The sequence below is a fragment of the Acinonyx jubatus genome, chromosome C1 (assembly GCF_027475565.1).
Source record: "Acinonyx jubatus isolate Ajub_Pintada_27869175 chromosome C1, VMU_Ajub_asm_v1.0, whole genome shotgun sequence".
NCBI classification, from domain to species: Eukaryota; Metazoa; Chordata; class Mammalia; order Carnivora; family Felidae; genus Acinonyx; species Acinonyx jubatus.
In genome coordinates, this window is record NC_069381.1 from 8,720,155 (window position 1) to 8,735,903 (window position 15,749).

General features: G+C 54.6%; 1 protein-coding gene and 1 non-coding gene across 3 annotated transcripts; one reads left to right on the forward strand and one right to left on the reverse strand.

The window, feature by feature from the left end:
- Positions 1 to 3,547: 3,547 nt before the first annotated feature.
- On the reverse strand, positions 3,548 to 3,620 carry TRNAK-UUU (transfer RNA lysine (anticodon UUU)). Its single transcript has one exon. It is a non-coding gene; the product is annotated as a tRNA-Lys (tRNA).
- Positions 3,621 to 5,140: 1,520 nt separating this feature from the next.
- MIIP (migration and invasion inhibitory protein) lies at positions 5,141 to 15,106 on the forward strand. 2 transcript variants are annotated; one of them, XM_027060389.2, is made up of 10 exons: positions 5,141 to 5,503; positions 6,991 to 7,180; positions 7,426 to 7,761; positions 8,154 to 8,238; positions 11,718 to 11,826; positions 11,908 to 11,960; positions 12,651 to 12,780; positions 12,965 to 13,061; positions 13,826 to 13,951; positions 14,207 to 15,106. In XM_027060389.2, exons 2-10 carry the CDS (start codon positions 7,052 to 7,054, stop codon positions 14,282 to 14,284), a joined length of 1,143 nt encoding a protein of 380 aa, XP_026916190.2. In that variant the 5' UTR covers positions 5,141 to 5,503; positions 6,991 to 7,051; the 3' UTR covers positions 14,285 to 15,106. The 2 variants fall into 2 exon arrangements, with proteins under 2 accessions (XP_026916190.2, XP_026916191.2); XM_027060390.2 differs by lacking the exon at positions 5,141 to 5,503 and adding an exon at positions 5,510 to 5,846.
- The last annotated feature ends 643 nt before the right edge of the window (positions 15,107 to 15,749 follow it).

The window sequence follows — 15,749 nt, forward strand, 5'->3', positions numbered from 1 at the left end:
GTCTGGCCCCGAGACACACACTTCGGGGTCAGCACACGGATGGTGCTTTGTCCAGACTTCCCCAGGAAGCAGAGCTTCAAGCGGAAGGCTCACGCACCCTCATTTTATTCTGCAGAACAACCCCAGAGAGGAGCAGGGAGGGAGGGAGGGAGAGAAAATGAGAAGGAGGGAGAGCTAGCAGAAGGATGCTTTATCCAGCTGGCTACCATTACACGTGCCTGCAGAATAAGACTGTGACCTTGAGATGCCCGGTACCATTCCTGGTGGGGAGGAAGGGGGAAGAATTTATCCACTATTTCTCTCCTCCCCTTGGTGGAAGATTTGCCCGTTGGGGCACCGACTCCGCATTTCTGGATCGTGCATACGAACGTCGGGGCCCCGCGTTGAGGCCCACGGCGGGTGGTGGAGGTGAGGGGCGCGGGGCGGGTGTGGGCCGGGGGTGGGGTGTGGGCAGGCTGTGCAAGCTGCACGTCACTCAGCCCCGGCAGAGCTAGCGCAACAGGCAAGGGAGGCCGGGAGGGTCTGAAGGGGTGCAGAAGGCTTGTGCCAGACAGCCCACCCCTCAACTCACTCAGAGCTGCGCTGTCTTCTCTCCCTTCTTTCCTGAGAGGCGGGGTCTGGGTCTGACCCAACAGAGCCCTACAAGGCGGTAGCCAGCACCGTCTCTGCCTCAGAGGACCAGTGGCCCTGGCTACAGGCCCTGCTGCTACAGCTGGTCCCTCGTCCGCCCCCATCCGAGATCTCCCTTATGCCTCGTGCTGCAGCTCCTCTGGTTATTTCCTGGTGGGGTGATCCAGACTTCATCCCTGGGGATCCCAGCCCTTGGTCGTCACGCCCTGGCTGGGCTGTGATCGCCGCGGTTGCCACTTACTGTTAGCAGTGGGTGTGGAAACACCAAGAGCCAGATACCCAAGGGGGTTCCCGACACCCCCCTGCCCCACTGCACAGCCCTGGCTCTTCCGGGTGAGCCCACAGGCCCGCTGGTCTGCCAGCAGGAGGGGGCCAATGACCAGGTCACATCTTCCAGTTGATGGGACCCTATTGTGTCCCTGGGCAGAAGCTTCCTGCCCCCAGGCACAGGAAACACAAACTCCAGAAGTGGGTCATTGGAGTGATGGGGGGAGAGGCCTTTTTGACTTCCACCCTCTGCTTCCTGTACCCGTGTGTTGTAGCCGCAGGGGACACAGTGGCGTATGTCAGCTCCTTAGAGAATAAAGCTACGAGGTATGGTTCCTGAGCTTGGTCCTTTCAGGCTGTGCCACCTGGGTGTTGGGGTTCCTGGTGAGATTGGTGGACCCTTTAGTCAGATGCCCATTGTTCCACATTTGGCCAAAAAATGGGCCCTTTGGTGCTGGAAGCCGAGCTATTCCCAGCCTGAGTGGCAAGGCCCGGGCTGTGGACAGACTGGCGACAGCAGGGCGGCCCGCCGACAGTGAAGCTTCTTGTCCTCCTGCTTCTAGGTAATTCGGCCTTAAGACTACCTGGGGTATTGTCTGTTGGGGAACTGCCCTCGACAGGCCCCCTGGGAAAAGAACCATTAGGGAAGAAAATAAGGTTCCGCAAGAACATGTGCGGCCTTACGTTTAGCCCTTGCCATCCCCTATGGAGACTCCTACTCACAGGAAGGATAGCCTCATGCATTTGCCAGCAAAGGCGGCCAATGAAGGAGAGACATATGGATCCGAAAGCCCCACTCCGGTAACTAAGGAGCGTATCTATGGACGCAGGTCACTCTAACCCCTGGGCCCACTTGGCCCCCAGGAAGCATTCCAGATGACGACTGAACCTAGTCAGTTAAAGTACAGAATGGTTCATTGGTTCCTAGGTGCAGAGTCTCTCTGAGAACGTATAAGGCGTGGGTTTCTAAGGCCCTCCCGGCCCCCTTCCTGGCACCTCGGACCCAGGCGAACACTTTTGTTCTTCAAAACCACGAATGGTTCAGGGAAACAACTAAGAGGTCATGTCCCTGTAACTGTTCCACTTGAGGTGTTGAGAGATAAATGACCTTTCATGAAAACAGCAAAGCAAGTACTTTATAGATTATAGATAAACGTAGATGCATAATCAAAACAATGAAAGAAATTAATCAATACGCAAAGGGCAGGAGGGAACGTTACCAAAAAAAAAACCAATCATGTAATTCCTTATTGGGTGATGACACTAAGGAACAATTTTAGAATTGGGTAAAGCCAGAAAACATAGATGACGTACGTTACAAGGAAATCACTAGCAAATATAATGCCGCGTTTGCTACGATAAATCAGCCAGTTCAACACGCTGCTGTTGTCTGTGTCCGTTTTTATTTTAATGGTTTATTTTAGTTTTGTTTTATTTTCACTTTTTCGCCAACGCCGTTCATCCTTCGGGAACCCCTGGACCCGCGGGAGCTGGACTCCGGCACGTTGGCGTGAGGCCATGTGTGTGTCCCGGGTCACTGCATTCAGGTGATCTAAAGCCCTCACATGGCCGTCCGGGGGAGGGCCCCGCAAGCAGGTCAGGGGAGCTGGTATGTAGAATAGTATCAATTTCAATAGGTACAAATGGCCCCCTTCCATCAGGGGACTGAAGCCATCGATCTGCTACCAGTGGCTGGCTGGTCCCTCGGAGATGGTATATCGAGGGCTCAGCTTTGTTCCTGCTTCAGCAGACCGGGCGTTCGGTGGCAGAGGGACCTCCGTGAGCCTTTGGGAGAGGAGCCCAGGCCACTTTGACCCCTCTCCTCATGGCTGCTCTGTCTGTCCCTGGGCCCCCCCGTACCCGCTCTAGGGTGGCTGAGGAGGGAGGCCTGCTGACGTCTAGCAGCACATCAGCCTTTCCAGCTACTTTTTTTTTTTTTAAGTGTTTATTTATTTCGAGAGAGAGAAGAGTGCGAGCGGGAGAGGCGCAGAGAGGGAGACAGAGAACCCGAAGCTGGCTCCGCACTGTCAGCGAAGAGCCTGATGCAGGGCTCGAACTCAGGAACCGTGAGATCATGACCTGAGCCGAAATCATGAGTTGGGCGCTTAACCAACTGAGCCACCCAGATGCCCCGTTCCAGCTGTTTGTTGACCAACCTTCTCCCCTGCATCGGACATTCTCTGATGGACTGGAAACGTGAGACCCAGAGACTTAATCTGTTGTGCCCCTCCCATTGTTTTTCACAGGTTCATCTTCCTACCCCTTCCCCAGTTCTCCAAACTTTTCCCCATCTTCCAAACTTTTCCTTCCAGGCTCCAGTCTGCCAGCCATTTGCCACCACCCAGGGCATTGTGCGTGTCTGTTCCTCAGGGTGTACATCCCTCTTTATGTGTAGGTGACCAAGTGTGAAGCACACAGCTGTGTCCACTGGGGCAAGGATTAGCCTTTGTCTTTGTCCTCAGGGCCACTCCTGAGAGGGCGTGGTGGCACGAAAGTGGCAGCTGTCCATTCCAGCTACTACAAACACAATGTGCCCCGTGAGGCCAAGTTCTTGTTTCCTTTACTTGCTGCACATCTTTTAACAGCTTTATCGGGTATTTATTTATTTATTTATTTATTTATTTATTTATTTATTTAAAAGTAAGCTCTACGCCCAACACGAGGCTTGAACTCATGACCCTGAGATCAAAAGTTCCATGCTCTACCAACCGAGCCAGCCAGGCACTCCTACCAAGATGTAATTTTATAGGGGCGCCTGGGTGGCTCAGTTCACTAAGCGTCTGACTCTTGATGTCGGCTCCAGTCATGATCTCACGGTTCGTGGGATCAAGCCCTGGGTTGGGCTCTGCACAGTGCAGCTTGATTTTCTCTCTTCTTTCTCTGCCCCTTCCCTCCTCCTCTCTCTCTCAAAAGAAATAAATAAACATTTAAAAAGATATAATTTAGGGGCGCCTGGGTGGCTCAGTGCGTTAAGCATCGACTTCGGCTCAGGTCATGATCTCATGGTTCGTGAGTTCGAGCCCCGCGTCGGGCTCCGTGCTGCCAGCTCGGAGCCTGGAGCTGCTTCAGATTCTGTGTCTCCCCCTCTCTCTCTGACCTTTCCCCGCTCGCACTCTGTCTCTCTCAAAAATATATAAAACATTTTTAAAAATCTTAAAAAATAAGATAATTTATATAGAACTGCACATTTAGAGTGTACAATTTAATAACTTTAGACATATATATGCACCACATGCACCATGAGACCATCACCACAACCCAGACAGTGAACGTATCCATCACCGCCAAGGTTTCCTCGTGCCCCTTTACCATGCCTCCTTCCACTTGATCTCCTAGCAACCACTTATCTTTCTATCGCTATAGAGATATAGATCAGTTTACATTTTCTAAAGTTTTATACAGATGGAAAGTACAGTATGTACTCTTTGTTTTCCATGCGGTGTAACTGTCTTGAGATGCATCCATATTGTGCATATCAATAGTTTATTCATTTTTATTGCTGAGAAGTATCCATTGTATGGATATACCGCAATTTGTTTATCCATTTACCTGTTGACAGATGTTTGGATAAAGCTGCTGTGAACATTCCTATGCAAATCTTTGTATGGACAATTTTTTTTCTTCTTGGATAAATGCTTAGGGGTAGAATGACTGGATTGTATAGAGGATACGAATTCCATGAAAAGAAAACCCAGCTTTATTGAGGTGTAATTTACATACCACAAAATTCAATCATTTAAGCAAGTTTACAAAGTCGTGCAGCCTTCACCACGATCCAATTTTAGAACATGTCCATCACCCCAAAATGATCCCTCTCTCCCTTTCTCTTTCTCCTTTCCTTTTTTCCCCTTCCTTCCTCCCTCCTATCCTTTCTTCCTTTCTCTCTGTTAATTTGCTGAATCAAGCTGATTAGTTTAAAAATGCTCTGAGCAAGTCACTTCATCTTTTATGGCTTCATTTTTGTTTTCGCTGTAAAATGGGGCTGGCATGCACTGGCCTATAGAAAATACCTGGAACATAGCACTCCGCATACATTATAGGTATCTATATTCGTGCTAATTTACTCCAGGTAAGGACCCCTCTTCATTCTTCTCTGCCCCCCCAATGCCTAGTACAGTGCCTCTTAGCACAAAGTAGGCACGATAAATACCGGAAAGAAAGTATGGAAGAATGCGTCTCCAGCCACCGCCTACCCCAGCCCCGCCTGGGATCCCTCAGCAGAATTCTACTTAGCGGGAGCAGCTCCGGGTCCAGACTTCGAAACTGCCCCAGCCAAACCCCCGCGAGTTCGGCCACCCCATCTTGACCAATCGGAGCTCGCCCTCCGGGAGCCCGCACCAGACCGATCGTCGACGTCCAGTACACGACCTTGGAAATTGACCAATCAGCTATTGAGTCCCTCTGTTAGTCCCGCCCCAATGTTGAAACTGCCGCTTCGGAACGCCGAGTAACGTTCGCAGGAGCGCCCGACTCCTCCCGCAATCTGGCCAATCAGGACGGCCAGATCTGGCTCCGCCCCCAGCGGCAGCGACGCGTGGGGCGAGAAGGGCGGGACTACGGGCTGCGAGAGCGGCGTCAGGCTTGCGGGTTTCCAGGTTTCCAGGAGGTGAGCGCGGAAGCTGCGGGGCCGCTGTGAGGCGGAAGGACTCGGCGGGAGGCCTCACGTGCGCCCCCGCGGAGAATCCGGGGACCGCGATGGGAAGGAAGGGGGAGGCTGAGCCTCTTTTCCCGGGAGCGTCCGGCAATTTTGCTGCCCCTGTTTGTCTTGTGAATGTCGCCTTCCCGTTGCATTTGCGCCGCTGTTAGCTTCCCAGGCGCGGCCGCAGCAAGAATCGTCTATACTCGGGACGCGTGTGTGGGGGCGTGTCCGGTGTAGTCTGTTTTTTCCGACCTCAGCCCCTGCAGCCTGGCCCTGAGAAGGGGGCTCCTGGTGACGGCGATCCAGAAGTGTGGGTGGGAGGGAGGGTTGGAGGTCGGGCCGGGTTTCTGCGAGTAGCGTCTGGCCCGACCCAGTGTTAAAACCGGGATGGTGCACATTCCGGGACATTGAGTTTCTGAGTGGAGCCTGGGCCTGGAGCCCTGAGAGGATTAGGCAGCGCCTTCCCCTAGTCTGCAGAAATCCCTTCCAGAAGCATCTCTGTGTTCCTGAGCCTGGATCCTTAGGGGTGGGGGGTGGGGGGTAAAGAATGAGGAGAGGAGAAGGCTTCCCAAGCACCTCTCTGCACAAGGGAGAGGCTGGAGTGACCATGGACCCTGTAGCCAGATTTGGGTTCAAATCCCGGCCTTGTCACTAGCTGTGTGACGTGGGTCAAGTTGGTTAACTTTTCTGAACTTTGGTTTCTTCATTTGTAAAATGGAAGGGTGGGCAGGATAGAGGGAAGACCCCGTTCAGGAGCCTGCTTTGTGTTGGAGTCACAAGTTATAATACTTTACATGTGTAGACTTGCCCTAATTGTTTTCTACATGTTATCCTAATATCTGCATATTTCTACATGTTACCCAAATTTTATTGTTAAAGGGGATTGTTCTCTTTTGGCATGTGAGCGAACACACTCTGGCCAGTTTAGTAATAAGGGAACGTTTGTGGGATGCTCACTCTGTACCAGGTACCATAGTGAGGTTTAACATGCATTATCTCATTTAATCCCTGCAGTAACACACAGTCTGTCTCAAAAATAAATAAGCTTAAAAAAATAAAATAAAATAAAAATAGGGCGCCTGGGTAGCTCAGTCGGTTAAGTGGCCAACTCTTGGTTTCGGCTCAGGTCATAATCTCACAGTTTGGGGTTCAAGCCCCGCATCGGGCCCCGCGCTGATGGTGTGGAGCCTGCCTGGGATTCTCTCTCTCCTGCTCTCTCTGCCCCTCCCCTGCTCTCCCTCTCTCAAAAAATAAGTAAACTTAAAAAAAATCTCTACAGTAACCTTACGCGTTAAGATACTGTCATCATCTCTGTTTGGCGGATGAGGAAACTGAGGCATAGAGAGATTAAATCACTTGGTTGGGGCTACACAGTTAGGGAGTTCCAGAGCGGGGATTCGAACCCAGGCCTCCGGCTCCACTGGCAGCCCAGTGTCATGCTGTTTTGGCTTCAGGTAGAAGAGCTGGGCCTGGTTCCTGGCCCGGAGGGGGCTCCGCAGCCCAGGAGGAAGCCTCATGATAACGCCTGGGATGGTGGAGACCAAGGACTCGGTGCAGCTCCGGCAGCTCAATCTGGTGCTCCTGAGGCAGCTGTGGGTCGGGCAAGATGCTGTGCGGCGGTCGGTGGCCAAGGCAGCCTCAGGGGTGAGCACCCGCCTTGAGAACTCCCGGGGGTGTGGAGGGGGCTGCCTGACCAGGCCGGAATCCAGACCTCCAGTGCAGCGTGCCCAGTTTAGTGGCGAAGGGGAAACTGAGGCCCAGCGAGGAAGGGACTGGGTGGGGCGTGCAGAGGCCGGAGCAGGAATGAGGACCCAGGCTTTCGTGCCTAGTGCAGGCCAGCTGGGTGTGTGACCGGGCCGCTGCCTGGTGACCTGGCGTCTCTGTTCCAGTCAACCCGGGACTCCAGCAGCAGCTGTGACTCCCAGACTCCATCGTCCCAGGAGACGTCCTCGGTGGCCCCGAGAGCCTCCAGCCTTCAGGGTGCCCACCAGGGTGGCCCCTGTGATATGTCCTGGGCTGGTGGGGCCAGCTCTGGAGTGATGTCTCTCCCACCTGCCGCATACCGACGCCGGCCGTCCCTGGGTTCACTGAGGCCCTGCTCGGCACCCTTACTGGCCATCTCAGACCCGGATGGCACAGAGCTTTCAGGAGAGCCGGACAGGCCGGGGCCTCAGGAGGCCCAGGCCCAGAGGTCCATCCTGGATCAACAAAGCAGGCCGTCCAAGGTAACGTGAGAGAATAGAACTTCCTTGAACGTCAGTTCGCGTGTCTGACAAATGCGGTCATGGGCAGCCTCCCTTACGGGGTGAGAGGCTTCCAGAAGGTGCCTCGAGTCATGTCCAGCTCACCCTAAGTGCTCGAAAAGCACTTTGGGAAGAAGGTGATGAGCCTGTTATACAGATGGGAAGACCAAGGCTCCGAGGCTTGGTCAGAGTCACACATAAGGGGAACTTGGGGGGCCAGTTCTTATCCTCCAGCTCCCGAGTCCGTGGCCGAGCCCCGGGGCCCATGTCAGGGTATAAGTTAAGACACAGCTCCTTTCCTTCCCCCAAGGTGGGACCTCCTTCGGGCTGGGCCTGCAGGCCTAGTCTTTGCCGCTCTTTGTCTCCCTCCTCAGCCAAGAGTGACCTTCGGTGATGAGTCTTCAGTGCCTGACAGGAGCTGGCGCCTCAGACCATACTTGGGCTACGACTGGATCGCAGGTATGGCCGCTTCCAGATACCTGCCTGAGCCCCTGTCGGGACTGAATGAATGAATGAGTCAGAGCTGCCATATTCTGTAGTATTTATTGGTGCTAGGCCCTTGCAAAACTCTGTATGCGTATCACCCTTTACCTTTTACTGCCCATCCCCCTCTACCCCCACCCCCAGCAACCTCAGTGGCCCAGCTGCTCTCCCTTTGGCTTCGTCCACCCTGTTCCTATCCATTTTTGATATGACAGCCAGAATGAATTTTTAAACATGGGGATCAGAATACTTAGCAGTTAGAAGAAAATCCAAAGTCATCATTTAGACTTAGGGGGTATGACCTAGCCTCACTTAGCTCTGTTGACATGACCTCTGACTATCCACTTTCTGGCTCTTTGCTCCAGCTTCTCTGGTCTCCTTGGTGGTCCTTGAACCTGCCATACTCACGGTCACCTCAGGGCCTTTGCGCTTGCTATTCCTACTGCCTGGCGTGCGCTTCCCCAGGTTCACACCCTGTGGTTCCTTTTCGTCACTGAGGGCCCAGCTTAAAGTCTAGGCCTTTCTTGCGAGCATACTGTCGTAGGGCCACTGCCCCCTGCGTCATTGCCTGTGGCATTAATCATTTGTATGTTCTTCGTATCATTTGTTCTCAGGAATCGTCTTGTTTCCTTGTTCTTTTTTTTTCTTGAAGTTTTTATTTATTTAAGTAATCTCTACACCCAGTGTGGGGCTTGAACTCCCAACCCCGAGATCACTTTCTTCCAACGGAGCCAGCCAGGCACCCCTTGTTTCCTTGTGTCTTGTCTGAGTTCTCCACCAGAACGCTAGAACGAATTTGAGCAGGGCCATAGCTGTCTTCTTGCTGTATTTCCCAAGCCTGAGCTTAGGTGTGGGACACATGGCAGGCCCTTAGACAGCACTTGTTGAATGAGAGAGTGAGTGGCCTTAAGAGGTGGGTGCTGTTTGGATCCTCGTTTTGCAAAGGAGGAAACTGAGGCACAGAGAGGTTGAGTTACTTCCTGAAGGCAGGTGCTCCATGGGGTTGCTGGGACCAGGGGTGGTGGAGACTCAGGCCCCATCCCAAGGATTTCCCAGCCTGTCAGCTCACTGCCTTGCTTGCCATTTGTGGAAAATGGAGGCATCCGCCTCCCGCCTGCCCTGTTCCTGTGCTCGCTCTCTTTTCCGAGGGTGAGCGAGCGCTCCCATCTAAGGACTGTCCCCGCATTTGTACGCTCTGCCCCATCCCCTCCGGCCTCCCAGAGGATTTGCTTCCTGTGATTTCTCTCCTCCTCACTCGGTCCCAGCAGCATATGAACAGCCCAGAGGAGTGATGAGTGGTGGTTTTATCTGGTGCTCATTATGTGCGTTGTTCTTCTCTCGGCTTTACTCCTGTTCTCTCCTTTGCTTTTCACGGTGACCCTATCAGCTGAGTGCTGCTGTTGTCCCCGTTGACGGATGACAAGGCCGAGCCACGAGGGCTGAGCCACTTAGCAAAGTCTTCCCTCTGCTCAGGGGTAAAGCTGCAATGTGCTATTTTTTATTCCGCTGAAACGTTTCTCTTTTTTTTTTTTATTTTTTTTATTTTTTTAATGTTTATTCATTTTTGAGAGACAGAGACAGAGCATGAGCGGGGAAGGGGCAGAGAGAGGGAGACACAGAATCTGAAGCAGGCTCCAGGCTCTGAGCTGTCAGCACAGAGCCCAACGCAGGGCTCGAATTTACGGACTATGAGATCATGACCTGAGCTGAAGTTGGACACCCAACCGACTGAGCCACCCAGGTGCCCCAAAACATTTCTCTCTTTATCTTATGTTTGCTTCTGGTCACTGCCTGTTTTCTCTGCTTTTCTTAATTTCTCTTTCTTTCTTTCTTTCTTTCTTTCTTTCTTTCTTTCTTTCTCTCGTTTTTTGGTTTTTGATTTTTTCTTAATTTTATTTTTTATTTTTTAAAATTTACACCCAAATTAGTTAGGATATGGTGCAACAATGATTTCAGGAGTAGATTCCTTAGTGCCCCTTAACCCATTTAGCCCATCCCCCCTCCCACAACCCTTCCCCTTAACCTTCTGTTTGTTCTCCATATTTAAGAGTCTGTCCCCCTCCCTGTTTTAATATTATTTTTGTTTCCCTTCCCTTATGTTCATCTGTTTTGTCTTGCAAAGTCCTCATATGAGTGAAGTCATATGATTTTTGTCTTTCTCTAATTTCACTTAGCATAATAGTCTCCAGTTCCATCCACATAGTTAGTTGCAAATGCAAGATTTCATTCTTTTTGATTGCCGAGTAATACTCCATTGTGTATGTGTATACACACACACACACACACACACACACCACATCTTCTTTATCCATTCATCCGTCGATGGACATTTAGGCTCTTTCCATACTTTGGCTATTGTTGATAGTGCTGCTGTAAACATTGGGATGCATGTGTCCCTTCGAAACAGCACACCCGTATCCCGTGGATAAATGCCTAGTAGTGCGGTTGCTGGGTCGTAGGGTAGTTCTCTTTTTAGTTTTTTGAGGAACCTCCATGCTGTTTTCCAGAGTGGCTGCACCAGCTTGCATTCCCATCTCTGCTTTTCTTTATAACAGAACTCCTCGAAAGGGCTCTCTAGACTTGCCGTCTCCAGTTTCCCTCCCTCGCTTTTTCTTGGTTGGGCTTCAGTCCCCAACACCTGCCGACACCGTCCTGTCATCCGTGAGCTCTGTGTTGCATGCGTGCCTGACTCTGCTCTACTTCCTGGTGGGCGTCACTATTTGGTTTCGTGTCACAGGTTTCTTTGGTAACTAGTTTCTTGCTACCATGTTTTCTTTTTTTTTTTTTAATGTTTATTTTTGAGAGAGAGAGAGAGAGCACAAGCAGGGGACAGGCAGAGAGAGACAAGGAAACACAGAAACTGAAGCAGGCTTCAGGCTCTGAGCTGTCAGCACAAAGCTTGACGCGGGGCTCAAACTCACGAACCGTGACATCATGACCTGAGCTGAAGTCGGACACTTAACTGACTGAGCCACCCAGGTGCCCCTTTTGCCACCATATCTGTGAGGCTCATGAGGGCATGGGGCGCCTGGGTGGCTTAGTCTTTTAAGTATCCAACTCTTGGTTTCGGCTCAGGTCATGATCTCAGGGTTCGTGAGTTTGAGCCCCGTGTCGGGCTCTGCACTGACCGTGTGGGGCTTGCTTGGGATTCTCTCCCTCTCCCTCTCTCTCTCTGCTCCTCCTGCACGCTCTCTCTCTCTTTGAAAACAAATAAATAAAACTTAAAAAAAAAACAAAACAACCAGTATTTGGCCCCTAGGAGGGGCTCTGTAAATATTTTTTGCCTGGATGCTTGCACAGACCAAGCCAGCAGTCACGGTGAGCAGAGGGCCCCCTCCAGGTCTGCATGAGGCAGAGTGGGGGGCAAAGCAGGTAGACTGGAGTGCTGTGCCGAGCACCCCTTAAGGCTCGGCCAGTGGCCACCCAGCAGCTCCCCGGTGCTTTGCCCACTCCAGGGTCTCTGGACAACACCTCGCCCATCACCAGCAAGCCCGAGGCCTTCTTCTCGAAGCTGCAGGATTTCCGGGAAGCCAACAAGGAGGAGTGTATCCACAGTGACCCCGAGTGAGCGGGGCTGGCCGAGGGGGTGGGCAGGGCGGCTCAGGGACCCCGTCGCCTGGCCTGCTCACCCCTGTCACTTCACAGACCCCGGTCCCTCAGCCTCCGGGAGAGCAGCAGGGTGGACCAAGACCACGAATGTGAGTGAATTCTCGGCAGCCTGGCCGAGGTCTCGGGGGCCTAGGGAGGCAGCTGGGGTGGCGGGACTCGGGGAGGGAAGCCTCGGGTCTGGACAGGGTGGGGCAGGCCCTGGGGGGGTGGTGAGGGTGCACTGAGGCCCGGACTTGTGGAGATCAGGGCTGGCCGTTGGTCACCTTACCTCTCGCCAGCTGCCTCCTTTCCTGTGTGCCCCCCACTTCCTCCAGTCGGCGCTCCGGGGGTGGGGTGGGGGAGAGGTGCTGGCTCAGTCACAGAGTCCTGAGTCTTTGCTTTGGGTTTGTGTCTGCAGCACGTGGTGCATTCACGTGCGTGCCTCACGCATAAGGAAGGGCCGTTCGTGTGAACACGTGTGTGCGTGCACACCGTGTGTGCTTGCCAGTTTAGGCATGCGCACGTGTGTCCGTGAATGTGACCGTACAGAGCCGTGCTTTGGGTTTGCACGTGTCACATTGATGGGTGTGTGCGCACGCGTGCGAGTGTGTGTCCTCCGTGTTTTGTCACGTGAGCTCAGGTGCGGGTTAGTGTTCCGTACGGGTACACCTGCGTGTGCCTGTGCGTGCGGCTGCTGGCGGGGGGGTGGCGTCGGTGGGCCCGTGTGGTTGGGGTAGGAAGGGGGTCCAGGGATCCGGGCCCCTGGCTGAAGGGAGCTGCCGCTTCTCACGGCCCCGCAGGCGTGTACTGTTACCGCGTCAACCGGCGCCTGTTTCTGGTGCCTTCGGATCCTGGCTCCCCCTGCCGCCTGTGCAGGACACCTCGGGACCAGCGGGGCCCCGAGACCCTGGTGGAGCCCGCGCAGGTCAGGTGAGTGGCCAGAGCAGGTAGGACACCCGGGGGCAGCCATGGAGGCGGCAGCGACCGAGGAGAGGAGCCCAGCCTGAGGCCCGCCGGTCTTGAGGGAGGGAAGGCCGAGTCCGGGGCTGGGGTCCCAGAGCGGCCCGGAGGCGCCCAAAGCAACGCCTTCTCTGTCCATTGCCCCTGCCCCCAGGGTGAGCATCCCGCTGTCTGTCCTGGACCCTCCGCACCGGCACCACGTCCACCGACGGAAGAGCTTCGATGCTTCTGACACGCTGGCCCTGCCCCGGGTGAGCAGCCGAGTGGGGCCTGGGTGGAGCTGAGCGCGGGGCCCAGGTTCCCTGGTGGATCTTGAGGCCCAGAGAGGGCCACAGACTGTCCCAGGGCCCACAGAGAGGCTGGGCACAAGGAGGGTGGGTGCCCAGATCCCTGGAGTTCAGGCTGGGCCATTTCCATCACCTGTATTATGCTTGTTGACTGTTCCCCACCCACGATGTGGCTTCCAGGATAAGCGTCCCGCTGTCCAGATGAGACAAGGCAGAGGGAGGGCACTGGCCTCCGGTCTGCAGGTGGAAGAGCTGGGATTTGAACCCAGGTCCTTAATGTTTCCATAGAGCCTCTCCTAGAAACATTATGTCTCCTGGGTAAGAGTGGGGGTCAGTGGAGATCCCTCCTCTGCCGGTTGAGGCTGGGGGAGCTGAGACTGGGGAGAGGAGAAAGGATGCCGAAGAAAGTTAGCCTGCTCGCCTGTAAAATGAACGCATGAGTCCTCAGACCGGGGGCGGGGGGGTGGGTAGTTCAGGGATTCAGTCCCCATCAGGCGTGGGGCAGAGCCCAGCATACAGGAAGTGCTCTGTCAGTATCCACAGCCTTCCCTCCTCCCGTCTCAGGCCAGGGGCCCAGGGCCTGGGTCAGCGGGGTAAGGAAAGGGACGCCTGGGGTAACCCAGGATACAGGCAGTCCCAGGGGAGAGGCACAGCCCCTCCCTGGGGTGCGCCCCATCAGAGGAGAGCCCTGCCACCGACCAGGTGCCTTAATCCGTTGCTCTCCACAGCACTGCCTGATGGGCTGGGACATTCTCCCTCCGAAGCCCGAGAAAAGCTCAGCCCCCAAGAGCCTGGACCTTTGGTCCTGTGTCTCCTCCGAGGCCCAGCACCGGAAGCTGTCAGCTGCCCGCCTGGTATGGTCCAGGGTACTCCAGGAGGGACAGATGCCTAGGAGTAGGCCTGGGGTCTGCAGAGTCCCTAGAGGGGTGGGGTGGATTGGGGCAGGGAGTGCAGAGCCTGGAAGCTTCTCTCTGCAGGAGCCCAGCCCACAGCACCCTTCCAGGCTCTTCTCCTTGCCAACTACCCCACCCTCCCCAGGAAGGATGACGTGGGAATTGGGGGCGACTTCCACAGTGGTCCCCTCTGACCCCTCCCTGTTCACCATCCAGGCCCAGCCAACACGAGTCCCATCCTCCACCCCATTCCGGTCACAACTCCAGCCTCGCATGCCCTGGCCGAAGCCCTGAGGACTGGCCACCCGGAGGAGGACAGAGCCCCTGCCATCCCCCCTAACCCCTCTCCTCTGGCAGGGCACCCACCAGAGGGGAGCCCTGCCTGGCTTCAGCTGGAGGTGAACGTAGTCCCCACCCTCTTGGGTTGGGCAGGTGGATGGGCTCAGGCCCTTCTCCTTCCTGGAGACAGAGGTGGGGACTCCAGGGTTGGGGGGCGCGGGTGAAAGAGGATGGGGTGACATGTTTGTAAATAAAGCTCAGTGCCGTCTGCAGCACCAGATTTCCCACATGTGCTGGGTCCGCCCTGCTGATGCCCTCAGTGCCCAGGAGGTGCTCTGGCGGCAGCCTGTTCCCTTGCCTGGGGAAAGACACGTCTGACAACCTGTACTGGGCCTAGGGGATCCAGTGCCCTGAGTTTGGTTCTCGGTGCAGCTTCCAACTCTGGGTAGATGGCCTCCCGGGTGGGAAGGAGGCGCTCTGGGCCCCAGACTGTCTCCCGTGGATGAGACTGAAGCTGTGGACCATGAGTGAGTTCTCCCCTTCCTGGTCTCTGAAGCTGGGGTCCGTTGACAGAGGGCTTCTCTTAAAGTCCCTGGGCCAGTGGCTCCTCGACTGCTCTCCCCAGCCCAGCCCGAGAAGCCACAGGGGACCCAGAGCTGCCGCAGGGACAGTTGGGGAAGCCGAGAGCCAGGCAGGGCTGGCAGTGAGTACAGATATTCCGCCCCCCTCGTGGATTAACAGCCAGTGTCTGTCTTCCCCCCATAGGTTGAACGATATAAAATTCCTGGTTTTGTAAGATGAACATGAAATAAAAGGGGAACTGAAGCCCCAAGGAGGCACGTGGTTTTTCTGAGGTTTCTCCACTTTGAGGGCTGGAACTAGGGTTGTGGTCTCCTGTGGCTTCCACAGGAAGCTGTCATGGCTGTGACTCCGGGAAAGCCTGGTCCTCCTCCCCCCCCCCCCCCCCCCCCCCCCCGTGTGGCTCACAACACACGTGTTAATCAGGGTGAGGGAGGTTCTGCCGCAGTAACTGATGAATCCCCAGCTCTCAGTGGCTGGCCTCTCTGGGTTCCAGTTTCTCCACATCCTCGCCAACCCTTCTTTTCTGCCCTTTCTTAAAAAAAAAAAATGTTTATTTTTGAGAGAGCCAGGTGAGCAGGAGAGGGTCAGAGAGAGAGTGCGAATCTCAAGCAGGCTCTGTGCTGTCAACGCGGAGTCCGATGCGGGGCCCGAACTCACCAACTGTGAGATCGTGAACTGAGTGGAAATCAAGAGTTGGACGCTCGCCGACTGAGCCACCCAGGCGCCCGCCCTACTTTCTGCATGTTTTGTAACAGCCATCCTAACGGGCGTGAAGTGGTACCTCACTGTGGTTCTGTTTTGTGTTTTTCCCTGATGGTTGCAAACGTGGAGCGTTTTTGTTTGTGCTTATCAGCCACCCGTGCATCTTCTTGGGAGAAGTGTGCGTTCAGGTCCTCTG

What these genes read in the sequence shown, in the direction of transcription:
- MIIP (XM_027060389.2), top strand. Translation starts at nt 7,052, where the DNA reads ATGATAACGCCTGGGATGGTGGAGACCAAGGACTCGGTGCAGCTCCGG. An exon ending in TGGCCAAGGCAGCCTCAGGG is followed by an intron (nt 7,181 to 7,425) that starts GTGAGCACCCGC and finishes TCTCTGTTCCAG; the next exon opens with TCAACCCGGGACTCCAGCAG. An exon ending in ACACGCTGGCCCTGCCCCGG is followed by an intron (nt 13,062 to 13,825) that starts GTGAGCAGCCGA and finishes TGCTCTCCACAG; the next exon opens with CACTGCCTGATGGGCTGGGA.